This window comes from Rissa tridactyla, chromosome 22, assembly GCF_028500815.1.
Source record: "Rissa tridactyla isolate bRisTri1 chromosome 22, bRisTri1.patW.cur.20221130, whole genome shotgun sequence".
NCBI lineage: Eukaryota > Metazoa > Chordata > Aves > Charadriiformes > Laridae > Rissa > Rissa tridactyla.
The window spans coordinates 5467781-5494306 of NC_071487.1; the positions used below are offsets into that span (position 1 = coordinate 5467781).

The 26526-nt window shown below is 62.2% G+C and overlaps 4 protein-coding genes across 12 annotated transcripts; 3 read left to right on the plus strand and 1 right to left on the minus strand.

Moving 5' to 3' along the window:
- The first annotated feature begins 1533 nt into the window (after window positions 1-1533).
- On the plus strand, window positions 1534-14700 carry KANK3 (KN motif and ankyrin repeat domains 3). 6 transcript variants are annotated; one of them, XM_054181974.1, is made up of 11 exons: window positions 1534-1825; window positions 7737-7812; window positions 8092-9807; window positions 10050-10149; window positions 10306-10509; window positions 11053-11140; window positions 11462-11681; window positions 12032-12174; window positions 12506-12706; window positions 12797-12895; window positions 13199-14700. In XM_054181974.1, the coding sequence occupies exons 2-11, from the start codon at window positions 7776-7778 to the stop codon at window positions 13253-13255; spliced, it is 2865 nt and encodes a 954-aa protein (XP_054037949.1). In that variant the 5' UTR covers window positions 1534-1825; window positions 7737-7775; the 3' UTR covers window positions 13256-14700. The 6 variants fall into 6 exon arrangements, with proteins under 6 accessions (XP_054037949.1, XP_054037950.1, XP_054037951.1 ...); XM_054181971.1 differs by lacking the exon at window positions 1534-1825 and adding an exon at window positions 1924-2065; XM_054181972.1 differs by lacking the exon at window positions 1534-1825 and adding an exon at window positions 1924-2065 and having other exon boundaries at window positions 13202-14700.
- Window positions 14701-16355: 1655 nt separating this feature from the next.
- Window positions 16356-17549, minus strand: RPS28 (ribosomal protein S28). The gene is made up of 3 exons (XM_054182057.1): window positions 17427-17549; window positions 17295-17342; window positions 16356-16609 (listed from the first exon to the last, which is right to left on the minus strand). The coding sequence occupies exons 1-3, from the start codon at window positions 17463-17465 to the stop codon at window positions 16487-16489; spliced, it is 210 nt and encodes a 69-aa protein (XP_054038032.1). The 5' UTR covers window positions 17466-17549; the 3' UTR covers window positions 16356-16486.
- Window positions 17550-17560: 11 nt separating this feature from the next.
- NDUFA7 (NADH:ubiquinone oxidoreductase subunit A7) lies at window positions 17561-19395 on the plus strand. The gene is made up of 4 exons (XM_054182055.1): window positions 17561-17699; window positions 17894-17943; window positions 18023-18172; window positions 19134-19395. The coding sequence occupies exons 1-4, from the start codon at window positions 17649-17651 to the stop codon at window positions 19228-19230; spliced, it is 348 nt and encodes a 115-aa protein (XP_054038030.1). The 5' UTR covers window positions 17561-17648; the 3' UTR covers window positions 19231-19395.
- Window positions 19396-20584: 1189 nt separating this feature from the next.
- On the plus strand, window positions 20585-24970 carry CD320 (CD320 molecule). 4 transcript variants are annotated; one of them, XM_054182048.1, is made up of 5 exons: window positions 20585-20836; window positions 20992-21186; window positions 22048-22125; window positions 22479-22627; window positions 24473-24970. In XM_054182048.1, exons 1-4 carry the CDS (start codon window positions 20731-20733, stop codon window positions 22622-22624), a joined length of 525 nt encoding a protein of 174 aa, XP_054038023.1. In that variant the 5' UTR covers window positions 20585-20730; the 3' UTR covers window positions 22625-22627; window positions 24473-24970. The 4 variants fall into 4 exon arrangements, with proteins under 4 accessions (XP_054038023.1, XP_054038024.1, XP_054038025.1 ...); XM_054182049.1 differs by lacking the exon at window positions 24473-24970 and adding an exon at window positions 22829-23069; XM_054182047.1 differs by having other exon boundaries at window positions 20605-20836; window positions 23076-24970.
- The last annotated feature ends 1556 nt before the right edge of the window (window positions 24971-26526 follow it).

Here is a 26526-nt window from a genome sequence, read left to right on the forward strand (position 1 = left end):
AGAGCCCCAGATGGCTGAATTACAACACTCCAGCACCAGAAAACCATGGGGGTTTTGGCAAAACTGTCCCTACAACAGCGAGAAAAGCCTGGCTAACCCTCCTCACCCCTTGATGCAGGGTGATAAGAGAGATGCTGATTACGAGAGCTCAGTCCCGGGCTGTGGCAGTCCCTGATCCTTGCTGGGACTGAGCGTTCGGGCGGCTTTCACCCACGCAGGCACCCACCCGAACATCCGCAACCTCAGGGTTGCACCTTTACTGACTTGAAGCTCGGCGCAGATGCCGGTGCAGCAGGAAAGCTGCCGACAGGCGCTGCCATTTGCCTCCAAGCCTGGGTTGGGCTGCGGCTGTCGGGGGCTGCTGGCCCGGGCGGGCGGGTGCCACAGCTCGGACTGGTCCTGGGTCAGCGTCCCGGGCCCCGGGGTGCAGCCGCCGCGCCGGCCACCAGCCGAGACTTGGGAAGCACTTTTCTCCGTGCTGCCTCCCGGGTGCAGTCGTGATTTACACGGGGTTAAACCACCGACCGGCCCTTGTGACTTCTCTTGCCGCGTATTTGAGATTCGCAGAGTTTCCGCGGAAAACGGTGAGTGTTAGAAATAAGGGCCGTGCCTTGGGTTTAATTCTTCTTGGTCACCAAAGCTTAAAGGCAGAGGAGTCTGATCTGTGCAGGGACCAACCCTCACACCTCTTGTTCAAAGGCTGCCGTTGAGTTTTTAGCCTGGAAACACCTCTGAGCTGCCACAGTTCTGTGCTCCAGCACCAAATTTAGGCACCCCCAAGCCTGTATTTCCACTGGGTGGTTCAAGGGCCCCCCACACACACCGTTTCCCAGCCCTGCCCCTGTGCCAGGGCGGCAGCAGTCCCATGGGCAAGGTCTGGCACCTGCAGAGCTGGGGTGACATCGCTTTCCCAAGCTCATTTTTCCTCAGTTCCCCCTTTATGTGGTTTTTTCCCTACCTTCGCAAGGAGGAAACAAGAATTGCCATTTGGCAATGGGCGACATTTTTGTCGGATGTCCGAGAAGAGGAGACCTGGACGTGGGTCCTTCATGGAGCCCTCAACCAGGCCGCGGGGCACGAGCTCTGCGGCGCGACCGGTGAGCAGACACCAGTGGGACCTCACTCATCGCGCCAGACTTTAGGACCTTTCCAGATGTGGACGGAGGAGGCAAGCCACTCGGCTACAGAGGACCCAACCAATTTCTTTGCCAAATAGTGACTTGAGAGGAGCGTGCTATTCTGGACCTGCTTTGGAGACAGAACGAGGGCATGAAGTCACCAAGTTCATTACCACAGGGTGCCGGAGAGGCCAAGTATGTAAATGGGTTGGAGAGGGACGAGGTCTGCCGGTGGAGGTAGATCCATTAGGGCTATTAAGGTATTTCCGTCCGGATGCAAACCCTTTCTCAGGAAGTCCCCAAGCTGACAGCCGGCAGCTGGGAGGAACGCCGGGAAGCACATCTTGTTTCTCCTGCTCTTCCCGTGAGTAGTGTTACAGAAGCGTGTCTGTGGAAAAATACCTGGGGGGGGTTCAGCAGCTGAAAAGGAAAGAGAAAGAAGCAAAACTCCTTGCTGAGGATGTCAGCATTGAGAGAAGGGTTGGAGCAGTGAGTGAGGGCGAGCTTTAAGGTGTGAAAGTGCCAGGGATCCCTGCGGGATGGAGGACGGCCCAGACCTCGGTAGCTGAGCGCCCGGCGCGTGAAGCAGGCGGGGAAGAAAGCTGGCAAGAAAAGGAGACAAACAGCCCGCTGCTGGGACAAGGGAGGGCTGCCAAAAACCCAGCGGGGCCAGGCCCAAGGAGCCCAACCGGGGCCAGCAGAACGGGGTGGGACACGGGCAGGCGGTGGGACGTGGTTGGGACGAGGGCAGGCAGCACGTGAGGCCATGGGGGCCGGGCAGGCTGGGGGGGCCTGTGCAGGGGGGAGGACGGTGGGGCACGGAGCTGGACCCCAGCCACCCGCAGGCCCCCTGCCAGCAGCGGAGTTGAGCTCAAGGCATGGGACACCCCACGGCCGAGGTGACACGGGAAGGGGATCCCTCTTTCTCCAGGGTCACCAGCCCCGAGGTGAGCAGAGCAGGGACGCCCCCATCCCCAGGGTGACTGGAGTGGGGGCACCCCATCCCCAGGGGTAACCGGGACAGGGGATTCCCCGTCCCCAGGGTGATCGGGGTAGGGGACACCCCCCCTTCCCGGGCTCACCGGGACGCTCCTTCCCCCAGGGGACCGGCACGGGGGCATATCTCACCCCGGGGGTCCGCGGGGACGGGGACTCCCCCGAGGAGAGGGGGGCGGCGGGACCTCCGTGCCGGGGCGGGGGGGAGCGGGGACCCCGCCGAGGGTGAGCGGCCCGGGGGGCGGTGCCCGTCCCGGCCGGGACCCGGGGGCGATCCCCGCCCGCCCCCGCCCCGCCCCGGCCCGCTCCCGCCCGGCCCCGCTGCCGGCCCGCCCTCGGCCCGGGGCTGCGGCGGGCAGCGCTGCCCGGCGCCGCGGTGTAGCCCAGAGCCGCCGCCGGGCCCGGGACGGGGCCCCGCGCTGGGGCCCGGCTGCAGCCCAGACGCCCGGTCGGCGAGGTGAGGGGCGGCGGGGACGGGACGGGGCGGCGGGGACCGGCCGGCAGCGGCGGCTCCGGGAGCGGCTCCGGCGGCGGGGCGGGGGCCCGTCCCGGCGGCGCCCCGCAGGGCCCCTGGAGCCGCCGCCGCCCGGGGCCCGCCGAGGGGACGCTCCGGAGTCCCGGGGACCGCGGCGGGGTGGGGCGGCCCCGGCATCCCCCTCCTCGGGGGGCCTCGGGGGCTCCGCCCGGGCGGCACCGGGAGCGGGGCTTCTGCCCGCGACCGGGAGGGGCCGGTACCGTCGGGGCCGGGCCGGGCCGCCCACCGCGGCTGGCGGGGGCGGGGAGACCCCGGGGGGTCTCCTGGGCTGGGGGCGGGCGCCCCGACGTGCGGGGGTGCGCAGGGTGCTGCGAGCACCCCGGGGTGCTGTGGGGCTCCCCGGGTCGCTGGGGACCCGCAAGGTTGGGGGTGCTGGGAGGCACCCCGGGGTACTGGGGACCCACAGGGCTGGGGGTGCTGGGAGGCACCCCGGGATGCTGGGGACCCGCAAGGTTGGGGGTGCTGGGAGGCACCCCGGGGTGACGGGGACCCACAGGGCTGGGGGTGCTGGGAGGCACCCCGGGATGCTGGGGACCCACAGGGCTGGGGGTGCTGCAGGCACCCCGGGGTGCTGCGGTGCTGTGGGGCTCCCCGGGTCGCTGGGGACCCGCAAGGTTGGGGGTGCTGGGAGGCACCCTGGGGTACTGGGGACCCACAGGGCTGGGGGTGCTGCAGGCACCCCAGGGTGCTGGGGACCAGGGGCTGTGGCAGGGCACCCCAGGCTGCTGCAGGCCCCTCTGGGGTGCTGGAGGGCACACGGGGTGCTGTGGGGCTCGGGGTGCTCCCTGCGTGCACATGGAGAACCCACCGTGGGGCTGTGCCCAGCACTCTGCGTGTACCCCGACTGTGCCTGTGCGCCCTGGGTGTAAATTTAACCATTTCGTCCCCGAGCACTTCCTCGCAGCAGGGTGATCCCAGGCCCGCGGGGCTCGTTGCCGACCCCAGGTGTCACCAGCCCTGGGGGAATCGGGGTGGTGCTGGTGGAAAATGCTGGTGGGCACCTCTGGCGAGGGTGCAGGACAAGTGGTAGATGTTTTCTAGTGGAGATACAGGAGGCTATAGAGCTCTAGGTGTGATGAGGCACGTAGATCTGGTCCCCGTGAGAGTACATCTGCGTACAGACCGTGCGCCTGTTGTCCAGGCGTTGTGTGAGCTCGGGGAGGTCCCCGAGGTGCTGGAGTGGCTGCAGAGCCCGAGCAGCCACCGCAACCTCCCGACCAACCGGGCCGACGATGACGACAACTCCAGAAATAACAGCCCAACCCTGAAATTAGGCTGTTGAGAAGACTGAAGCATTTCCCTTTACATCCTTGGGTCAGCGCCGGTGCACCCACCCGCACGGGATCCGGCTCCTCCATGAGCAGCCCCAGCCTGGACAGCATGGCCAAGGTGGCCTGGGCAAGCGGACGCAGGGAGAGCGTGTGGCACGGAGCACGGGCCGTCCGGTACGGCCCCGGGGCAGGAGATGGGGCTGGGATGGTGTGATGAGCCTCGGATACTGGTGACACTGCAGGTGATGGGCCCGCGTGACGGCTGGTCCGTGTGAGGAGCCCAAATCCCAGCAGGTCTCTGGCAGTGGAGGAAGCCGTGTGCTTGCTCAGTGGTTTCCCTTTAACTTTGGAACATCCTCAGCCCCGAGCTTCGGCGCTTATCGCCTGTGTGCAGCTTCGAGGGAAGCGTGCCTGGCCGAGATAAATCAAGTCGCGCTGGCCAGGGCTGCTCTGGACTCTGTTCTTCTCACATTCCTCATGACCTCAGTATTTTGGCTCCGGAGGAGAGCTGGGGAGAGCCTCCCTGTGTTCGGCCCTGCCGGTGGAGTGGCTTGGGCTGCACGGTGGTGCGTGGCCAAGCCAGGGTGGGGGCTGCCCACTTGTGCCCCTGGCAAGGGAAAGGGATGAAAAGAGTCCGGAGCTTTAAAAATAGCTCCCCCAGGCCTGTCCTCTGCCAGCCCGGGGCCTGGGGACCCAGAGGGAGGTTTGCCCATGGACCTCGAGGCCGGCGCTCCCAGGGGGCTGGTTGGGGCTGGGGCTGGGTACCAGGTGGTACCCGAGTTGTGCGAGGTGCCCGGGCTGCCCCTTCCCTGACATGGCTTTTTATTGTCATTGAGCGGAGCGACTCCAGTTTTGGCCCCGAGTTTCCTGTGTTGGCGTCGGTACAATGGCAAGAGGTGGAAATGGAGGCGCGAGCCCAGGGCGCAGCGTAGCCCTGCCTCTGCGGGGACGACTGGGTCCCTGCACGTCCTCCTCCTCACCCTCCCCTCGCTGCTGAGCCTCCCCAGCGACGCTTCGCTTGGTACCATCCCGCTTTTCTGCGGAATCGCCAGGGTTAGAAACAACGCTTGCATTTCTCCCGAGGGAAGCTGGGATGGGGCAGGGTGCCCTGCCTCCGGCACCTGAGCATCCCTGTGCCCAGCCCCGGCCATACCAAGCCCCAGTGCCCAGGGGAAAGGCCAAAGCTGCCGAAAATCAGCCTTTGGGATCAAAGTGACCGACATGGTCTTCCCCGTTGGGACTTCAGCCCAGGTGGAGAGCGGCTTCTCTTTGAACCGGTGCCGCGGTGATGGCGGCCGGCCGGGGACAAGGCTGGCTTTGTGTGGCCGGGCGGGCAGGTGCCGGCGGTGGCAGGGCTGTGGGTGTGGGGACTTAACCCTCTCGCCGCTGCCAGGGCTGCCTGCCTCCATTGCTCATCCTCGCCAGCCCAAATCCAGCCCGCCACTTGCTGCCAAGCCCACCGGCAGCCATGGGGCAGTTCGCACGTCACAGGGAGCCCCATCGGGGTCCGCACGCAGCGGGGACCCCGGGGCAATTTGCACGTGGTTGGGAGCCTGCAGGTCCCATCGGCCTGGGCCAGCCCTTTGTTTTGGAGCTGGGTGAAGGCAGAAGCTGCTGCCCTTTGTCCAGCTCATCCCATTGGATCAAACGTACCGGCGGCCGAGAGCCGGGGGGAGCTGCGGGAGGATCTCCCCCGGCTTTGGGGACGGGCAGCGTCAAGCCCCACAGTTGACAGCGGCTGCTGGCATTGGCTGAAGGGGCAGGAGGAGGTGGCATGGGGGACGAGCGGTGCGTCTCTGGGTCAGCGGAGGGGACAGCGGGGCAGCGCTTGCACCTTTGCCGCCAGTGGGATTGCGGTGTGGGAGGGCTCCTGGCCGAGGCGGCTTTTCCTGGCGCGGCCCCAGGCAGGACAATACCCGGCCGGGCGGCGGAAGGGAGCTGCCGGCCGCTTCCCCCGAGGAAACGCACCCGCTGGCTCTGGCCCCCGTTGCTCTCCCTCTTCCTCCCGTTTGATTTATGGCGTGCGCGGAGCCCAGCGGGAAGTTTGTCCTGGCCCTGGTGCTGTTTAACTACCTGCAGCGAGGACCGTGCGGAGGAGGAAGCCGGCTGCTTCCTGGGGCGGGAGGGATTAGACGAGGTGGGGGATGCGCAGGCACTTTTGAGCACAAAGCCGATGGTGCGGGAATGGGGGGGTGCCAGCACGGGCCCGGGACGTTCCCGAGGAAGGTGGAAGTTGGGATGTGCATCAGCCGCGGATGGGTTGATAGAGGAATGGGAGAGGGCCAGGATCCTGGGGACTGATGGGAAGCACCTCATCCCTGCCTGGTTGGACACAGCCCCTCGGCTCCGTGCGCTGGGGCTGACGGTGGGAGGCTGCCGCCTCTCCGGGGTGCCCAGCCTGAGCCTGGCCCGGCGCTGCCCGCGCCACGGCTGCTCCTCTGGCTTCTGGTAGTCGCGTGGTCACAGCACGCCACGGGCTGGCAACCGCAGCAGCACGGCTGGGGCTGGGGGGCAGCAGGCAGCAGTGTCGTGGGCAGTGGGTGCAAGCCAGGGACCAGTGCATCGTCCCCAAGCTGGGTCGTGTGATGGGGGCGGCCACAGCATCTCTGTTAGAAACGCCTGGATCCTCCGGTTGTCCTGGGCAGGGGCTGTGGGGACGGATGCGGGTGTTTTTCTGATCCTGCGCCTTTCTCTGGGCAGCACTGAGGCCCGGCTTCCCTTAGGGCTGTGTCGGAGCTGCCTTTCCTCTGTGGCGTGCCTCCTCCCCTGCTTTCTTCCAAAATTAGCCCGGTGCCAAATGTTTTGCCCACGGCCACCTGCGCCCGTGGGCAGGGCCACTGCGTCCCCGCCAGGCAGAGACCCCACAGGTCCCCAGAGGGTGACACCACGCACAGGGGCAGTGGGTGCTCTTGGGGTGCTGTTTGCCCCCATCCCGCTCCCGCCAGGAGCGCTTCCCACCTGGGCCCTGGCACCCAGATTTTGCCAGATGTTGTGGCAGGGCCCAGCGGAGCGCTCACAGCTGGCATTTCCCCCCCTCTCCTCCCCCCGGCCATGAACTCACCCCTGGACCGCAGCCGCATCCCGCTGGCTCTCCTCCAGCGCCTGGCTCCTGGGAAAACCAGGCTCCCGTTTCATTCCCCCCCCTACCCCCACCCCGGCCTCTCGCTGGGCCTTACCCTGCGTTATCAACAGGGAAAAGCAGGCAGGTCCCTGCTGGGGGGTCCCTGGCCCCAAGGCGGGGGTGGCCAGGGCAGGGCACCCTGCCCTTTTCAAGCCCGGGCGGCGAGGATGGGCATCACACCCAGCGACCGACGGGTGCTGGCAGCTGCCTGCGGTCACGTGGCTTTGCAAAAGCATCGATTCCCTTTATCCAAAGCAAACTTCACTCAGAATCGCACCCGTAAAGGCCGCAGCCTCTTTTTTTTGGTGGTTTTTTGGGGTTTTTTTTGTTTTTTTTCTTTCTTCTTTTTTCCCCAGCCCGCTCCCCCAGCGCAGCCGAGCTCTGACTCATGACTCTGCACCCTCGGAGCTGGCAGCCCGACCGCCGCGGCCCTCCCGGCCCCGGGCTGCGAAGCATTCCTTAAATGTACAAACCCTGCCCAGCCCCACCGGCAGCGCCGTGCTCGCCCGCCCGCAGCCGCCTCCGGCGTCAGCCCCACGGCACCGGGGCCGGGGCAGGCGAAGGGGGGCCCGGCGGATGGCGAGGGGTGGCTGCGGGGATCTCCCCGGGCTGGGGGCAGTGGTTTGCGGCCTCATGGGGCTCACCGGCCCCCCATTTGCAGGGTTTCACCAGACGCGGCCCCGTTTTTGTTGCAGGTTGATGGTCCTCCGGTCAGCAGCATCCCGGGGGAGAAGATGGCTCAGCCTGCGCCCCTGAACCAGAACCTCCCAGGTAAAGGGACCGGGGTCATCACCGGGCAGGGACAGCAGGACCGTGAGGGTAGTGGCGGGGCTGAGCCGTCCCGTCCCGATGGGTTTCCTCACCCCAGCACCGACCCCCTGACACTCGGCGGCAGCGAGGGTGCCGGGGACAGGCCATCTGCTGGGCGCACTGCCAGCAGCATCGCGGTGGGGAGGGGGCCTGCAGGCTGCAAATCCCAGTATAACCCAGTTGCAACAGCCTTCCTGTCTCCATCAGGTCCCTGCCTAACCGTCCCTGCTCCTCTTGCAGATCTCGGGGGCCCGTTCTTGTACCGGGACCAGGACGATGGGGAGAAGAGCTCATATTCAGTGGAAACCCCCTATGGCTTCCTCCTGGACCTGGATTTCCTGAAATATGTTGATGACATCGAAAGCGGCCAAACGCTCAAGAAAGTCCCGCTGCCTCGCAGGGCAAAAGGGGCCCGGCAGCCGCCCAGTGCCCTGCGCAGCCCCAGCAGCCATACCAGCACCTGGACCTCCACCGAGTCCCTCGCCTCCACGGCCAGTGAGGAGGGCAGGACCGCGCTGCTGCTGTCCCCGTACAGCCGGGCACCCCTGGAGCCCCCGAACAAGCCAACCTCCCACCCCGTCTCGCCACCGCCGCCGGTGCGGCTGCTCCCACCTCCCACCCGCAAGTGCCTGGTGCGAAACCCGCGGGTGGAGAAGACCTTGCTGGAGACGAGCAGGAGGTTGGAGCAGGAGCAGGGCCATTTGCAGGGTATTGGTGGTCCCTCCCACGGTGGCCCGCCAGGTGCCCCGAGTCAGCCACCACCCTGGGTGCCGGTGGGCGCCGAGGGCCAGGCAGGCTGGGGATGGGCGAGCCCCGGCAGCTCAGGGCGCAGCACGCCAGCGGCGGGGCTCAGCGCTGCCCCGCTGCAGCACGTGCGGGAGCAGATGGCCGCGGCCCTGCGGCAGCTCCGGGACCTGGAGGAGCAGGTGAAAACCATCCCCCTCCTGGAGACGCAGATCTGCGAGCTGAAGAGGGAGAAGGCGAAGCTGATGGAGAAGCTGTCGGCAGAGCCCGGTGAGGCTTTCGGTCACCCCTCCGGCTCCGAGGCAGCGGCAGGAGGCGAGGAGCCGCCCCGAGTGGGGCTGGAGAGCGAAGCAGAACCAGCAAAGGGGCGAGCGAGCAAGATCGCCGAGCTGAGGAAGCTGACGGAGAAGCTGGCTGTGGCAGAGCGGGGCAGCAGGGCTTTGCCGGGCAGGAGCCCCAGGGCTGCCGAGAGGCCGTGCCGCTCCGTGGCGGTCGGTGAGGACCGGGCCATGACTGATGCCGTCTTCTACTACCGGTCGCAGCAGGAGGGCGGCGACGTGCCGGATGGCGGGACGAGGGAGCGCAGGGATGCGGCCGTCTGGGTGCTGGAGTCCTCACTGGGGCTGGCCAGCGAGGCGGAGCGGGAGCTGGAGCTGCTGCAGCAGACGGTGGGGCACCAGAAGGAGGTGATCGCCCTGATGGAGGGGCACCTGCGGGAGGCCACGCGGGAGCTGGAGGAGCTGCGGCTGGAGGTGTGCGCCCGCCGGCCCCGCGGGCGGGCGGACAAGGAGGTGACAGCCAAGCCGCAGGTGGCCGAGGTGCTGGTGGAGGCAGCGGTGGTGACACAGAGCCGGGCAGCCGGCGACCCCCCGGAGACGGCAGAAGCGGGCGTGGAGTGCTGCCCGCCGACCGCCTGCGTCGGGGTGGGCTGCCGCCCCGACGGGCGGGACGTGGCAGTCGGCCCCGATTCGGCCGCCAGGTGCGAAGACAAGGGCAGCCAGACCGAGGTGGGCAGCGCTGGCCCGGCAGGCGAGGAGACAGAGCCCGGCGCGGGCGATGCCCCGAGCAGCCCCTCGGCACAGGGTGCGGGAGCAATGGGGGGGTCGTGCCAGGGCAGCCCGGCCCCCAGGGCAGCCACGCCAGAGACGACGCACCGCGGCCAGGACCCGTCCCTGGTGCGGGATGGTGGAGCTGCCCCAAGCCCTGCGGCCGGTGAGTCGGCTCCGGGGATGACACCGGGGTCTGGGTTGGGACATTCCTGCAGGAAGGGAGAGGGTGGCCCTGTTGGGGACAGCACCTGCAAGGCTAACGCTACCTGTGTCACAGCAGCTGCCTGCACGCTGCCCATGTCCCTCCTGTGCCCACCCTGGGGTCTGGTGGGTTTGGGGTACCCGGGCAGCCGTGCAGGGACGTTCCTTCTTTCTGGCCCTTGACACCCGTCTCTCTGCCCCCAGGAGCCCTGAAGTCCATCATGAAGAAGCGGGACGGTCCCCCCCGGAGTGAGGCCGAGGGCAGCAAGAAGAGCCTGCAGTTTGTGGGCGTGCTGAACGGGGAGTACGTGCTGAGGGGCTTCTGCCACCCCCCCCGGGCCAGCCCTGGCCCCCAGCATCCCCGGCCTGGGCTGGGGGCAGTGGCAATGGGGGGTCTGGAGGGGTCCAGCTGGGTGCCGTGTTGCCACTGGGCAACACGTACCTTGTACCCTCCGTGCAGGTACGAGAGCACGTCCAGCGAGGAGGAGGAGGAGGAGGAAGGAGACAGCTCCTCCGAGAAGGCTTCGGCCGACAGCTCCGATAGCGAGGAGCAGGGGGACACCGACACCTCGGACGAAGAGGTCGGGGAAGGCGAGAGCGAGCCAGGACGGGAACGTGAGGGGGACGGTGTGACCCTGCCAGAACCCCCTGAGGTGAAAGAGAAGTAAGTGCCGCTGGGGAAGGCTCTGTTGCCCCGCACAGCTGGGAGCCACGGGCTAGCACCAGCCCCGCTGACTCGGGGCGTCTGCCCTGGTTTCGGTGCAGCCAATGGGAAAAACATATTCAGCTCGTGCAGAAATCATTTGGCAGGAAAAAGTCCTTCCAGCTTCTTGGGTCTGCTAAGGAAAGGATGAGGCTGAGGCCCCAGATGCCTCTTTGCTGGAGAATTTGGAGGGGAAAAAAAAAAGAAACCCAACAGCCCTTAATGGCATTTTTCAACAAAAGGAAAAAAAACTGGCCTAAAAATGGGTAAATCGTGCCTGAGCACGTCCCTATAAGGCTCGGTTCAGCAGGGGTTTGCAGAGGCTGAAGCTGCTGGGGTGCAACCACCGGGCTGGATGTTGCACCGCGGGGAGCTCCTGGAGGCTCGCAGGCATCGGGGAGAGGAGCAGAATCCCCACGGGGGAGCTCGGGGTGCCCCCCCGCCGGTGCGGCGTTGGGGGGGCGCCGCAGCCCCGCGCCGCAGACGCCCTCGTGCTCTCCCCAGGTTCGAGCTGAGCCCCAGGATGCGGGAGGCCTGCCTCATCGTCAAGACCCACCTGGGCCACCCCGGGGCCACCAAGAGCAAAGAGGTGGTGAGTGGGGTGCTGCGGGTGGGACCACACGCCCGGCCCCTGCCAGGGTCCTCCCCCGGGGCTGGCCCTCCCCAGAGATGGGCCAGCAAAGCCCAGCTCAGCGCCTTCCCCCAAAAGACAGCCCTTTGCTCCAGGATTTGTCCCAGATACCTCGAAACCCGTGTGGACTCGGCTCGGGCCATCCCAGCACGGTTTTGGGGTTTCAGGGTCGTCCCTTCACCCAGTCCCCTGTGGAGCGGGGAGGGGTGCGGGGCTGTGCAGAGCGTTGGGGGTGGGGGATGGAGCCGCAGCCCCCAGCTCAGCACCGCTCGCCGCCCGCAGCTCGCCAGCAGCGGCCTGGTCCTGCAGGAGTGGTTCCGTCTGTCCAGCCAGAAGTCATCCGTCCCCGACACGGTCGCCAACCACCTCCTGGCCTTCGCCGAGGTCTCGCCGGCTCTCCTGGCCCACGTGGTGAACCTGGCAGACGGGAACGGCAACACGGCCCTGCACTACAGTGTCTCCCACTCCAACTTCCACATCGTGCGGCTGCTGCTGGACACGGGTCAGTGTTCCCCAGCCCCGGGAACGTCCCCCTGCCACCGTCCCACTGTGCTCCAGGTCACATCCTGGCCATGACAAACGTGTGGGGAAGGCGCTGGCAGCAGAGGGGCAGGGAGAGCTGCCCTGGGCTGGGGGGGGGGGTGGTCTGAGCAGCCACCCCAGCCCTTTGGGAGCCCAGATTCGATGTGGGGGGGGACGGGACCCATCGCAGGTCTGTGCCCACGGGGCTGTGGGACAGCTCGCAGCACTCTGGGCAGGGTGGGCACCAGGCACGTGGCTGGGTCTGTGCCCCCCACCAGCCCCACAGCACCCTGAGCCCCCCCTCCCCCCCCGCTCTGCCCATCCCCGCAGGGGTCTGTAATGTGGACCACCAGAACAAAGCCGGCTACACAGCTCTCATGCTGGCAGCGCTGGCGGCTGTTGAGCAGGAAGACGACATGAACGTGGTCAGGAGGCTCTTCAGCATGGGCAATGTCAATGCCAAGGCCAGCCAGGTTGGTGTGGACGGGGGGCCACCACGTCCTGACCCTCTTCCCCCCCCCCCCCCCCTCAAGGAGCTGCCAGGGCTACGCTTGGCTCCTTCAAGGGCAGGCCTGTGTCTCCAAAACATGGAAGGGCCGATACATGGGGAGGGCATCACATTAGGAGCTGCTTCTGCCTGGTATCAGGGCTCTCAAGGTCTCACCCACCCCTCATCTCCAGCCAGGGAGGTGCTCAGAGACCCTGTGGGCACTGGGGATGGCAGTGGTCCCTCCCTGGGGCAGCGGGAAGAGCAGGTAGCACAGCCGGAGCGGGAGCAGCCTGGCAGTGTCCCTTGCCTCGCAGGCTGGCCAGACGGCGCTGATGCTGGCCGTCAGCCACGGCCGGCAGGAGATGGTGGAAGCCCTGCTCGCCTGCGGAGCCGACGTGAACCTGCAGGACGAGGAGGGCTCGACTGCGCTGATGTGCGCCTGCGAGCACGGCCGCGTGGAAACGGTGAAGCTGCTGCTGGCTCAGCCCAGCTGCAACGTCTCCATCGTGGACAGCGTAAGCCTCGGCCGCTGGGGCCCGGGCACACTTGCCCACCCCGTGTCGTGTCCCCAGACCCCTTCCCAACTGCTCTCCCTTCCATTTTAGGACGGTAACAACGCCGTCGCCATCGCACTGGAAGCCGGCCACAGCAACATCGCCGTGCTCCTCTATGCCCACCTCAACGGCACGAAGGCGCAGCTGCCCGTGAGTACCGCGCCCCCCCCCCAGCTCTGCCACCTGCCCGGTCCCACACAAGGACCATGGAGGTGGCACCATGGCACTGGCTCAGCTGCACGGTGGGCGGGTGGCCCCATAGGAGGGGCCAGGGCTGTGACACAGATGATGCTCCCCAGGAAGGGGGACCTTCTGCAGGGGCGAGAGCAGAGCGTCCCAGGTGCCACATGCTTGGTGCATCCTCAGCAGCAGGGACCCAGCCTGCTTGGCCCCGACCAGGAGTCACTGGAGGGGTGTCTCTGGTGACATTTTGTGACCGTGCTCTCTCTGCAGCAGGGAACACCACCGACGGCCACCAAGGGCCCTGGGAGCCCAAAGAAACCAAATTAAAGTGACTTTTGGATCCAGCTAGGGGCCAGCTGTGTGACACCATCACCACTAGGCTGGGATTTATGTCCCCTCTCCTGCCACTCCTTTGTGTGCTGAATCACTCTCTGTGGCTGCAGATGCTTTAACCCTCCTGGCACTAGAGCAGGCGGCATCCCCGGGCCTCACTCGCCGTCTCTGCTGCTGGAAGCACAGCCACCTTGCTCCCCCACAAGTTACAGAAGAACCAAGCATCAAGTGACCTTGGGGTGGGAAACGCAGCGTGTGGAAGCAGGCCCCATCCCCTCTGCTCCCCCCCACAACCTGGGAGCCCTCCGCAAGTCACCGACTCACTGGAACAGCAGAAAACAAACACAGCCCCTGGTTTCTGCTCTGAGCAGGGCTGCAGGAGAGCGGGCAGCAGCTCCTGGACCCCGCTGTGCGGTGCCGGCAGGGAAACGGTGCTCAGCGATGGGAGAGGGGACACAAACCAGCTGGTTAACGCTGCCTCAGGCTGGGAGCACTTCCAGACTGAAGTACTTGCCCTTCTTTTGTGGCATTTCCTTTCCTGGCTGAAATCCGAATCGTTTCTAGCACATGCACACAAAGCAAAAAAAAAAAAAAAATTATATTGCTTATTCAAAGGATGGAGCTGAACACGAAATCACTTGGTAATTTGATTTGCTAAATGGGAACAAAACTTCTGGGCGCTTGGGGCAGCAGCCAAGCTGACAGAAGGGGGTCAAGACCCATGAACACGTTTAAGGACTAAGACTGCCCCGCCGATACCCCACAGGAGGAGCAGGGACCTTTTCCCAAGGGAAAGATAGCACTCACTCCCTAAACTTTTTCCATTTTAAGCAGCCACTGACTGTGAAGGGGAGCCCACACCCACGTCCCTCTCCGCCCGCTTTCCTTCCCAAAAGCGGGGAGAGTGGCTGAGGATGGCTCCAAGGAAAAAGACCTGCAAGAAGAGCTGGGAGAGCGCTGGGGGCTGCGGAGATGGATGTGTATGTCGAAGGACGTGTGCGCATCTGTGCGAGTGCGTGTGCAGCAGGCAGGGTGGGACAGACAGAGTAAGGACTAATGACCAGCAGGAAGAAGAGGCTTTTGCATGTGAAGCCGGCTCCGCTCTCTGAATCCTTCACAAAGGTATTGCGTGTCGCAGCCCCCACCTCTGCTCCTTGGCCCAGCCTCCCCCAGAATCACTCCTGCCCACGCCAGCCTGGCCTGAGCCACGCTGTCAGCTGGGAAGTGCTCCCCAAGGAACTTGTTCTGGGCAAGACGCTGCTGTCCTCGCAGCGTTTCAGCTTTGCACTGAAGTTAACATACGATGCTCACAGCCACTCTCTAGTACACTGCTCTGTATGTATTCTGTACTCACTGCTTTGGTTTCACAGGTTTGTTTACTGATATTTTAATACTGATGTTTATTTTTAAGATATAAATAAAATTTTAAAGTAAAATTATTTTGAACTACTACAGTGACCATGGGCATTCTCCTGCCTCTTTGTCTGGCTCAAGCTAAAAACCTCAGAAGAGCTTCAGCCAAGGGACAGCCTGGCACAGCCCTCGCCCTGAGCAGTTGCCCGCATGTTTCGATTCATTCCCCGCAAGTTTATTAACTGGCTGCCTCCATCGGTCTGGTTTTCTTCCAAGCTGAACTGTCCCAGTCAGGAACCTGACTCGGGTACCATGGTGTCTTCTGGCCTGTTTCGCTCCACAGGACCAAGAGGGACCGCTGGGACCAGACACAGCCCTTCGCTGATACTAAGCTGCATTAGTAAAGGACAACCATCAGATTGAGAGTGACGATGCAAAGCTACCTCCCCCTCCTCATGTGGCCAAGGGCCACAGTGATCCCACAGGGGCGTTCGGGAAGGGCTACAGCTGCTCTGAGCCACCTCCACCACAAGTTCACTTGCCTGGCCACCAACTGCCAGCTGATGCCTCCTTGTCTCAGTCACTCAGCACAGTCAGGGCCAGCAGCTGCCAGAGCAAAAGTTTACTTCATCTGGCAGCTGAAATAAACTCTGAGGTGGACTTCTTGCGCTCATAGCTAGTTCCCGAAAGCTCTGCTACGTCACAGGAGTCAGGGGAATGTGGACTTGCCCAATGCTCCAATACTGAGCCACCACCAAAGAAGAATCAAGAACTAGATCAAGCAACAGCGGAAGCACATATTGAAAAGGGCTTTCTCTAGAGAGCACAAAATGCACGTCACAAAATGGCCACGAGCTGACCAGGTCACAACTAACACCTGCAGGAAGGGAAAAAAACCCCAAGCACTCTTCCAACACCAGTCCTAAGGGCAATCCTCACTATCTGTTTAGTGATTTGAACACCCATTCCAGAAGTGCCCTCCTCAGCTTTAGGATACCCCAACCCTCAGTTCCACCTGCCACCAAAGTGCCTTAATCAAGGGCAGGACATTGAAGAATGAACACTCCCATCAGAGACCAGATCAGAAGCCACAGACTCAGTATCACTCTATTACCAGATGGAAAATACCAGTACTTAAAAAACAGCCCCGGAACTGTGACCATTTTCAGGCTCACTTCTACTTTTTAATAACCTAAAACAATAAATCTAGTGAATCGTGTGGTGGAAGGGAACCTTAAGGAAGAAAATAAGGGAGATTGATTTGCTAACTCTTTCAAGAGAGAGAGAGAGACACAAGCACTGACCCTCTGTGGGTGACTGCCAGGAAAGACAGCAAGTAGGTGTATTTATAGCAGCATTTATAGAATAGCTTACTGAGGACAGAAAGGCAGAAGCAGCAGGCTGTTGCTTTGCAAGCTGGTACAAAGCTTGACTTTCAACTTGTAGTTACATTCCACAGAAGTCTAGGAAGTTTAGCAGTGCTGCCTTACTGGTTACATACAGAAAGACGCTTACCAGAAAGGTCGGGAATTAAGGCTGCTGTAATCAAAACAGAGAGCTCTTTTTGTTGTGACAGGTTAATAAAAATGCAAGAACACAGTAACATTTCCATGAATGCATTACATGCAGCCTCAGTAAGAAGCAGGGTGTGCTTCTGTCCCTCTGCTGAACCCAACAAGAGACAGGTGCTACGGGCTGCAACAGACTCACACGTTCAATGAGAGAGGCCCAGGCAAGGGACTACTGAAAAAACCCTTTATTGCAGCAAGGCCGCCGCCACGCTCCTCTCCATCCATGCCCTGTGCCTGGCCAGGCAGGAGCCAGCCGGCTGTGAGGCTCCATCACCCGAAGGAGAGCGGCAGAAGCCAGGGCTCAGCGCAGCCGCCGGGCCTCGCGCTCCGACTCCAGCAGGGTGAGGACGTCACCTTCGCGCACCGGCCCCTTCACATTGCGGATGATGGAGCGGCTGGTGTCATCCATGAACTCCACACGCACCTGTGGGGCGAGATGGTGTCAGCCCGGCCCAGCTGTTGTTCCAAATCCGGGTTCTTTTATCCCGGTGTGCATGAAGCCAATATACACACAAAAGCGAGATATTTGTTTATCTCATTTCTGTGCAGAGAATGGTGGTGGGTGGTTCATCCACAAGGCTCATGCGCCTCAGGCTGGCACGCAGTAAGCATTTATACCTTTTAAGTAACAGTTAATCAACAGTTATCAGTATTTCCTAGTTACACACTTAGCCGTCCAACCTGCTCTAGCTGACCCTGCTTTGACAGGGGTCTGGAACCTTCAAAGGTCCCTTCCAACCCCTGCCATTCTGTGACTACCAGCGGTTATTACTATGCCTCGTCCCTACTTAAAGCCGCAGCATCCTCTCTTTTCACTCCACACGCTCCGTGAGGAGGCGGCTTTTGTTAGCAGGGGGCTCTTCCTACCCGAGGGCGGGCGTTTTACTGTGTCAATTAGGACAGCTCGCTCATAGTTCGAATAACTTCGTCTACGGCCTTATTAGCAGTTCCATTCCCCTTGAGCTTACCTTGGTATTTCCATATTTTGACGGCATCCCCCCGTTCGTTCTCCAGGGCCCCACCTCGCTAACTAATGACAGCGCTTAATCGTACCCTTCGCTTCTGGTACTCCCCCAACATGGCGGCCCCCGCCCGCCCGCCCCGCTCACCTGCGTGCACTGTCCCTGCGAGCCGGTCCGGCCGAGCACTTTAGTCACCTGCAGGGACAGAGAAGGGGATTAGCGCGGTCCCGGTCCCGGTGTTCCCCCCACCCCGGGCCCGCTGTCCCCCCCTGTCCCTACCCTGGCCAGCTTGATGGGCTGCACGCGGCTGGTGTCCATGGCGGCCACAGGGAGAAAAGGGCGGGGCTTCCCCTCCCCGTCTTACACAGCGCCAAATCTCGCGAGAACCAGCCCGCGGGCCCCTCCCACCCTCGGCCCCGTATAGTCCCAAATCTCGCGAGAACCACCCCGCTCCCGGCATCCCCCGCGGCGCGCGCGTCCCTGCCCTTCACAGTAGCCAAGATGGCGACGGCCACTCGCCTCATCCAGCGCTTCCGCAACTTCTTAGCGGGGGTAAGGGCGGTTCTGGTCCCGGTTCTGGCCCCGGTCCACAGCTCTACCGGGACCGGGCCTACAGGGTGGTGCGCGCCTCCCGCGGGCCGCTGCCCGGCGCCGGCGGCTCCGTAGAGCCGCCGGCGCCGGGCAGCGGCCCGCGGGAGGCGCGCAGCGCCCGGCATCGCCTGAGACGCTCTCGCCTTCCCTTGCAGCGGGACCTCCAGGCCAAGCTGGCGCTGCGCTACGACGAGATCTCTAAGAGGTAGCGGTGGGGCTGACAGGGCTGAGGGGTTTTGTCTCGCCGGCCGCCACTGAAGTTCTTGGAACCGTTCTTTGTCTAGAACCCAGCCGCCGCCTCGGCTCCCGGTGGGTCCCAGCCATAAGTTCGCCAACAACTATTACTGTAGCCGGGACGGGCGGCGAGAGTCTCTCCCGCCTATCGTGGTCGCGACAGCGCAGAAGACCATCGCTGCGGGGGCTCAAGCTGGCAGGTAGGTCTGAGCTGCAACCGTTTGACCTGAGTGGGTTGGAACCCTGTGGGCTAAGTGCAAGGTCCTGTTCATGGGTCGAGGCAATCCCAAGTGCAAATCTAGGTTAGGCAGAGAATGGCAGGAGAGCAGCCCTGAGGAGAAGGACTTGGTGGGTGAGGAGCTCAACGCACCCCGGCACCGTGCGCTGGCAGCCCAGAAACCCCCCGCAGCCTGGGCTGCATCCCCAGCAGCGTGGGCAGCAGGGCGAGGGGGGGATTCTGCCCCTCTGCTCCGCTCGGGGGAGACCCCCCTGCAGTGCTGCTTCCAGCGCTGGGGCACCGACAGCAGAAGGACACGGAGCTGTTGGAGCGGGGCCAGAGGAGGCCCCGGAGATGCTGGGAGGGCTGGAGCCCCTCTGCTGGGAGGACAGGCTGAGAGAGCTGGGGGGGTTCAGCCTGGAGAAGAGGAGGCTCCGGGGAGACATTATACCAACCTTTCAGTACTTAAAGGAGGATTATAAGAAAGATGGGAATAAACTTTTTACAAGGGCCTGTTGTGATAAGACAAAGGGTAATGGCTTTAAACTAAAAGAGGGAAAAATCAAACTAGATATAAGGAAGAAATTGTTTGCCGTGTGGGTGGTGAGCCCCCGGCCCAGGTTGCCCAGAGGGGTGGTAGATGCCCTATCCCTGGAGGGGTTCAAGATCAGGTTGGTTGGGGCTCTGAGCAACCTCATCTAGTTGAAGATGTGCCTGCTCATGGCACAGGGGTTGGGACTAGATGACCTTTAAAGGTCCTTTCCATCCCAAACTATTCTATGATTCTGTGGTTTGGCATTGTTAGACTAACGGTTGGACTTGATGATCTTAAACATCTTTTACAACCTAAATGATTCTGTGACTGTAATAAAAGCTGTACTCCTGATTAAATCAGGGTCTGGTTTTCATGGTGTTTACTCAAGGCGCTCCTCTCTTTACCCCAGTTCAGGCTCTGCAGTGACAACAGCTGAGAAAAAACCGGTAACACCAGGACCAGTACTTAAGAAGTGGGAAATTTCAAAAGACCAGCCCTATTTGTGAGAAATAAACATGACGAGGCTGGATGTGCAGGTCAGAGTTTGTTATACAGCAGCACTCTGATGGGGAGGCTTGTGGCGGATTTTGCTACAGCAATGTGGTGTGGAACTTGTGCTGCTGATGCATAACTAATAAATATATTTAAAGCTGTGACTATTCCCCACACCACCCTTTTGTCTGTTCTACTTGAATTACCCATATTACTACTCTTGAATGTTGTTTGGGTGTAAGGTTTTCTTGAAAGAATAGCAACTGGGGCAATCCCAAGCACAGACCCAGGCTGGGGGATGAGGGGATGGAGAGCAGCCCTGAGGAGAAGGACTCGGGGGTGTCGGTGGGGGAGAAGCTCCACACGCCCCGGCACCGTGCGCTGGCAGCCCAGAAACCCCCCGCAGCCTGGGCTGCATCCCCAGCAGCGTGGGCAGCAGGGCGAGGGGGGGATTCTGGCCCTCTGCTCCGCTCGGGGGAGACCCCCCTGCAGTGCTGCCTCCAGCGCTGGGGCACCGACAGCAGAAGGACACGGAGCTGTTGGAGCGGGGCCAGAGGAGGCCCCGGAGATGCTGGGAGGGCTGGAGCCCCTCTGCTGGGAGGACAGGCTGAGAGAGCTGGGGGGGTTCAGCCTGGAGAAGAGAAGGCTCCGCAGAGACCTTCCAGCCCCTTCCAGTCCCTAAAGGGGCTCCAGGAAAGCTGGGGAGGGACTCTGGAGCAGGGAGGGGAGCCACGGGACGAGGGGGAAGGGTTTGAAACTGGAAGAGGGGGGATTGAGATGAGATGTGAGGCAGAAATTGTTTGCTGTGAGGGCGGTGAGCCCCTGGCCCAGGTTGCCCAGAGAAGCTGTGGCTGCCCCATCCCTGGAGGGGTTCAAGGCCAGGTTGGACGGGGCTTGGGGCAACCTGGGCTGGTGGGAGGTGTCCCTGCCCAGGGCAGGGGGTGCCACTGGGTGGCCTTTAAGGTCCCTTCCAACCTAAACCAGTCTGTGATCCTATGAATAGAACATGGCACGTGTTTGAAGTTCACAGTGCATCTGTGAGCCACGGTCTGATCCTACTTCAGGGTGAGACCCAGGAACACGCCTGAGGCCCCGCCCCTGGGTGAAGCCCACCCCACCCAACGGGCCCCGGTGCTCGGAGTTCGGAGGGAGGTGGTGGTTCGCTGGCTGTCCCCGGCCCTGCTGCAGGGGCGCTTTCTCGGTGACAGCGAGTGTCTGGGGCTGAGGCCGCGCTGGTCGCTTCTCCGCGTGGTGCTGGAGAGCGCAGCCGTTCCCCGGCGCGGGGGCTGCAGCCCTACCGCCTGCCTCCGGGGCCGGCGGGGTGCCGGGACGGCCGGGACCCGCTGCCGGCCCGGGGGAGGGGGGGGCGGGGCCTCTTCAAGGGCACGCGCCCGCGCCCCGCCCCCCGAGCATCCCATTGGTGGGCGTCGTGCCTGTGCGCATGCGCCCCACCGGCGCGCGGCCCGCTTTATAGGAGCGCGGCGGCAGCGGGTGCCGCGATCCCCGCTGGCGCCATGGCGCGGCTCCTCCCGCCGTTCCCGCTCTTCTCGCTCCTGCTCTTCCTGCTCCTGCCGGTGCCGCTCCCGGTGCTGCCGCTCCCGTCGCCCCCGCCGGAGAACGGTGAGTGGGGGGCGGGGCCGTGGGGCGCGCCTATTGGCTCCCCGCGCACGCCCTTGGCTCCCATTGGCGGGTGCCCCTCCCGCCCCGCGCGCGCGCTCCCCTCGGGGTGGGGGGGAGGGGGGCGCGGACCCCCCCTGACCCCTCCCGCCCCGCAGCCGCCGGGTCCCGCTGCCCCCCGGGCCGCTTCCAGTGCCACCCCGGCGCCTTCTGCTTCCCCGCGGAGTGGCGCTGCGACGGGCACCCCGACTGCGAGGACGAGGAGGACGAGCGGGGCTGCGGGACGGCGACACCGGACGGAGCCTGGGTGACCCCGCCGCGGAGCTCGGGGGTGCCGCCCGCCGGCGGCGCAGGTAGGGGGGAGCGGGGGGTGAGCGGCGAACCGGGCTAAAGCCTTTCACCTCTGTGGCTTTTAGCCTCCCCGTGGCAGCCGCGCTCACCGCGACTCGCTGTGGGCAGGGGAGCGCTGCGGGGTCAGCCCCCGCCTTCAGCCCCCTCCCGCGGCTCCCTCGGAAGCGCCTGCGGAGCGGTTTCCTTCAGGAACGCGCCATTCCGGCTGCTTCCTTCCAGCGAGCCAGCGCCGCTGGAGCCTCTGTCCGCCCCTCCGACCCCTGGGGACCGGAGAAGCTGTCGGGGAAGGACGGGGCAAGCGCGGGCAGGCCCGGAGCCGCAGGCGCCGGTACCTGCTCGGGGTGCGTCTGCGTCCCCGGCGCTGCGGGTGTCCGCTTCCCCCTCCGGGATGCTCCGGAGCGTCCTCCCCCACAGACCCGTTGGCGGCGTGAGGTGCCCGAAAGCTCGGTTCCAGCTTCCCTTCCCCCGGGGCTTCTGTCGGGGTCTGGAGCGGCGTGTCTGCGGAGGGCAGGGGGTTACCGCTCTGCGTTTGGGTTTGGTGCCTGCCCCCGGTCAGTCGGTAGCTGGGGAGATGAGCTGCCTTTTGCTTGTACCTGGGGCTTCCCCATGCCACGAGGGAGAGGTTTGGATGCTGCAGCTGGGAAACTTCCCAGCTTTCCCTGTTACACATTTCCAGCAGGACGTTTTTTCCTCTTTGGGCTTATCACAGCAGCGGCAGATAAGGCTTTGCTTGAATTGAAAAGGGCCGGTTGGCATTCTTGAGGCGAACTGGGAACTCGGCCAGGTTTGGACCGGAGACTGCTTTGAATGCCGGCTGTGAGGTGAGTTGGAAGCCTGATGGATTTCTTGCTCTCTCACCGCAGAGGCTTCAGCTACGCCTGTGCCTGGAGGCGCCGTGCCATCGAGGAGCCAAGACCGCTTGTGGATCTTGATTATTGCAAGTACGTGAGACTCGGTGCTGCACGTGGTCGTGCTCCTGGCTTAGCCTATAAATTGAGTATCCTGATGGAGTTAATTCCAGGCCTGTATCAGTAGCTGCTGTCGCTAGGCTGGGAGGGCTAAGGGAGGCTTACACTGCAGCTTAATCATTCCTCTCACCCGGACACACTATATCCTTGGAACGGCTATTTCATGCGAACTGGCACTAACTCCCTTCCTCTCTCGGTCCCTTATCCTGGAGGGAAGCTGCTGATCTCTGGCTGTCGGCTAACGCTGCTGCACGGCAGAGCCCAGTACTGACGTCCAGAGCAGGCGCAGTGAGTGGTCCCCTGCTTGTGCGCTCTTCTCTCTCTAGTGCTCCTGAGCATCCTGGTAGCTGTGGGCTCTATTGCTGTGTGGGGCCTGTCCAAAGCAAAAGGCAGATCTGACATCTTCAGTCTCGAAAGAGCCTCCAGGGAACAGCTGATGCCTGATAAGAGCCAGACAGGCTCATTTCCCTGACAGGTAAGTTTCTTGCACCCCTGTATGCGCTCCGTATGCACGAGGGAGAAATGCCCGCTCGCCCTGCCTTTCCAGCGTCTAGAGCTTTCTCCCCTGGGGGTGGCTTTTCCCAGCTGTTCCAGCTGCTGGGCAGCCACGTGCTCGGGTTATCAATCTGCCCTGAAGCAGCAGAATGCTCCCCGTACCTTCCTTCCTCACAACCAGGCATGAAAGGCTCTCGCTTGACTGCAGGGACAGTTGCACAGCCCGATCTGGGAAGATGCTGGCTTCTTTGGATAGTGAAGTGCTTGTCTCTGTCCTTCCTCTGCTGCCAAAGACGTTGAGCGCTCACGCTAAGATGCTAATCTTCTGCTGTGGGTTGTTTTCCTCCACTGGGCACAAACTGAAATCAAACCAGATTTTTTGCCCAAAGGACTGTCAATAACCAGGTGTTTTTCTGTTCTTGTAACAGGGGTCTTTACCATAAGGTGATAAGATGGGACTAACCTGGTCTCCTTCCTGCTCACCCCAGAGGCCGACTGAATTGGATATAAACTCTCAAATCTAAGTTTTTACACTGGAATAATAAGAGGACACTCCCTTTGGAAATGGGCTTTAGACTGTGGGTCTGCTCTGGCACTGGAAATAGCGCAGGACCTTCCCTGGTGCTGCGAAATCACCCCCCACAAAGGCGGTAGAAATTCCTGGGTTGTTAATGCCGAATCTCGCCAGTGGGGCCTTGGACCCAGAGGTTTTATTCTCCATGAACTGACAGGCGCTAGATGCTCTTCAACTGTTTTCTTCCACTTACAGCCAAAAGACTTTTTTCCACCTGCCCCACGCTTCCCCCTGGATTTTGTCAGGGAATAGGGGCTTTCTCCTCCATTTTCTCACTGACTCCACGCAGTCCACGCGTATCAGACTCCACGTTTGCTGTTTTGCTGTTTTGAGGCTGCTCAATCCAATGTACAGGAAGCTTTTACCGACAGGTCAGCCACAGGCTTGAAAGTTGAAAAGCTTCCTGTCCGCTCTGGCTTTGCTGCCACCTGAAGTCACCGTGGGGCCAGCAGCTTCTCCCGGCACGCTCCCTTCCGGCAAGGATCTCTGCCCTTGGCAGAACGGCACTTTCCATCCCGGTGCAGAACTCTGGATGTTGCTTTTCTAACACCGTTAAAGGTGTCTTAAAACTGTTTTGACATGAGTGGTGTCCCTCAAGGGTCCATACTGGGACCAGTGCTATTAAATATCTCCATCGGTGGCGCGTATAGTGGGATTGAGCGCGCCCTCAGCAAGTTTGTGGATGAGGCCAAGCTGAGCGGTGGGGTTGATTCACTTCAGGAAGGGGATGCCATCCAGAGGGAACCTCCGGCTGGAGGAGTGGGCCCGTGGGAACCCCGTGAAGTTCAATAAGGTCGAGTGCAAGGTCCTGCACCTGGGCTTAGGGCAATCCCTGGAGAAGAGAAGCCTCGGGGGAGACCTTATTGTGTCTTTTCAATATATAAAGGAGCCTTGTAAGAAAGCTGGAGAGGGGCTTTTTACCAAGGCCTGTAGTGACAGGACAAGGGGCGACGGCTTGAAACTGGAAGAGGGGGGATTGAGATGAGATGTGAGGCAGAAATTGTTTGGTGTGAGGGGGGTGAGCCCCTGGCCCAGGTTGCCCAGAGAAGCTGTGGCTGCCCCATCCCTGGAGGGGTTCAAGGCCAGGTTGGACAGGGCTTGGGGCAACCTGGGCTGGTGGGAGGTGTCCCTGCCCAGGGCAGGGGGCCTAGAACTGGATGATCTTTAAAGGTCTCTTTCCACACAAACCATTCTACGATTCTATGAGGTTTTGAGTGTTTGGTGCCTTTTTTTTTTTTTTTTCTCTTTCAGCTCGAAATAACTCCTGTCTTGGATCAAACGTTGTCTGTGTGTTATGGCATGTATGGCTCTTTCCAACCGGCTCAGTGCTGTACGCTTTTCAGAAGAACTGGCAGTGGGAGGAGGAGATTACTGACCGGTGCCTCTAGTTCATGTTGACCCCGTACTCCTTGCACGAGCGTTCACTAAGTGCACAAAAGCCGGAAAGCCTCTGCCTTGGCTGCTGATCTCTGTGCCTTAAAGGTGAGCGCTTGGCTTGCCATGCAGACCTGGGTCATCGGCCTTAGAGCAGGAATCTTCCAGTCCTGGACAGTGTGTGAGTGAGTGTGCTGCTCCACCCCATGGGAGAACCTTCTGTATGCGGTACGGAGGGAGTGCCGAGTGACGGAGTGCCGGTTTTAGTACCAAGAGCTCATTTGCGGGGGTGCACGCAGCCTTGCTTCTCTTGCCACGGGGACACCAACAGCTACGTCGGTGAATGACACAGGAGAATAAAGCGCTTGAAACTCATGAGTTCTGGATTTTTTTTTATTCTTCTTGGATCTGTGCATTTGCCTGGATTCTGTCATTGGGAGGCTGGGGGCCGCAGCCCTTGTGGGTTGTCACGTCCTGGGAAAGAGGGACTGGCAGTGGCTGGGCTGGCGTGGGCGCATAGGGAAAGCTGCTGTGCCTGCCTGGGACTGAAGTGACTCCGGCACACGCCAGCTGTAACGGTGAAAGTGAAATACAGGGAGCAGAGTGAATGGAGAGGGTGGAGACGAGAGGAACAGCTGGCGCTGGCACCAGGGGTGCTACCGCGGAAGAGACGACAAGCAGAAAAGGCTTTGCCAAGAATAAGGTGAAAAAGCTCAAGACCGTGTGAGGTTGTTCCTTCTTCGTTAGGGCAAGGGGGAGGAACGGGGTGCCCAGCGCGCGGGGAGGTGCTGCAGCAATCCCAGCGGGACGGGGCTGATGGCGGCGCTGGCGCTGCCAGGGCCGTGTGGCAGAGGTCACCCGTCACCAGCCGGTCCCACAGCATCCTCGGCTTGCGCTGCCGAGCTGGGACGTGCTGTTCCGCCCCTTGCTCTGTGCGACGGGGAGCGAGGCAGGCGGGTGAACACTGCAGCCGCAGCCTCTTCCCACCGCAAGATCCTGCAGGTTTTGCACGGTCGTGCAAGATCCTGCAGGTTTTGCTTGCTGATCCCCGAGCTGAGCGTTTCAGGGTTGAAAGAAACACGGAATCACGGAATCTTCAGAGTTGGAAGGGACCTCTAGAGATCATCTAGTCCAACTCCCCTGCTAGAGCAGGATTGCCTAAAGCACATCCCTCAGGGCTGCATCCAGGCGGGTCTTGAAAATCTCCAGAGAAGGGGACTCCACACCCGCCCTGGGCAGCCTGTTCCAGTGCTCTGTCACCCTCACTGTAAAGAAGTTTTTTCGTGTATTTGAACGGAACTTCCTATGTTCTAGCTTGTGCCCATTGCCCCTTGTCCTGTCACTGGGAACCATTGAAAAGAGCCTGGCTCCGTCCTCCTTAAACCCACCCTTTAGGTACTTGTAAACATTAATCAGGTCCCCCCTCAACCTTCTCTTCTCCAGGCTAAAGAGTCCCAGCTCTTTCAGCCTTTCCTCATAAGGGAGATGCTCCAGTCCCACAATCATCTTGGTTGCCCTTCGCTGGACTCGCTCCAGTAGTTCCCTGTCCCTCTTGAACTGGGGAGCCCAGAACTGGACACAGTACTCCAGTTGTGGCCTCACCAGGGCAGAGCAGAGGGGGAGAATGACCTCCCTCGACCTACTGGCCACAGTCTTCCCTATGCAGCCCAGGATGCCATTGGCCTTCTTGGCGACAAGGGCACACTGCTGGCTCATGGATAATTTCCTGTCTACCAGGACCCCCAGGTCCTTCTCCTCAGAGCTGCTTCCCAGCATGTCCGCCCCTAACCTATACTGGTGTTTGGCATTCTTCCTTCCCAGGTGCAGGACCCTACACTTGCTTTTGTTGAACCTCATTTGGTTCTTCTCTGCCCAGCTCTCCAGCCTGTCCAGGTCACGCTGGATGGCAGCACGGCCCTCTGGAGTGTCGG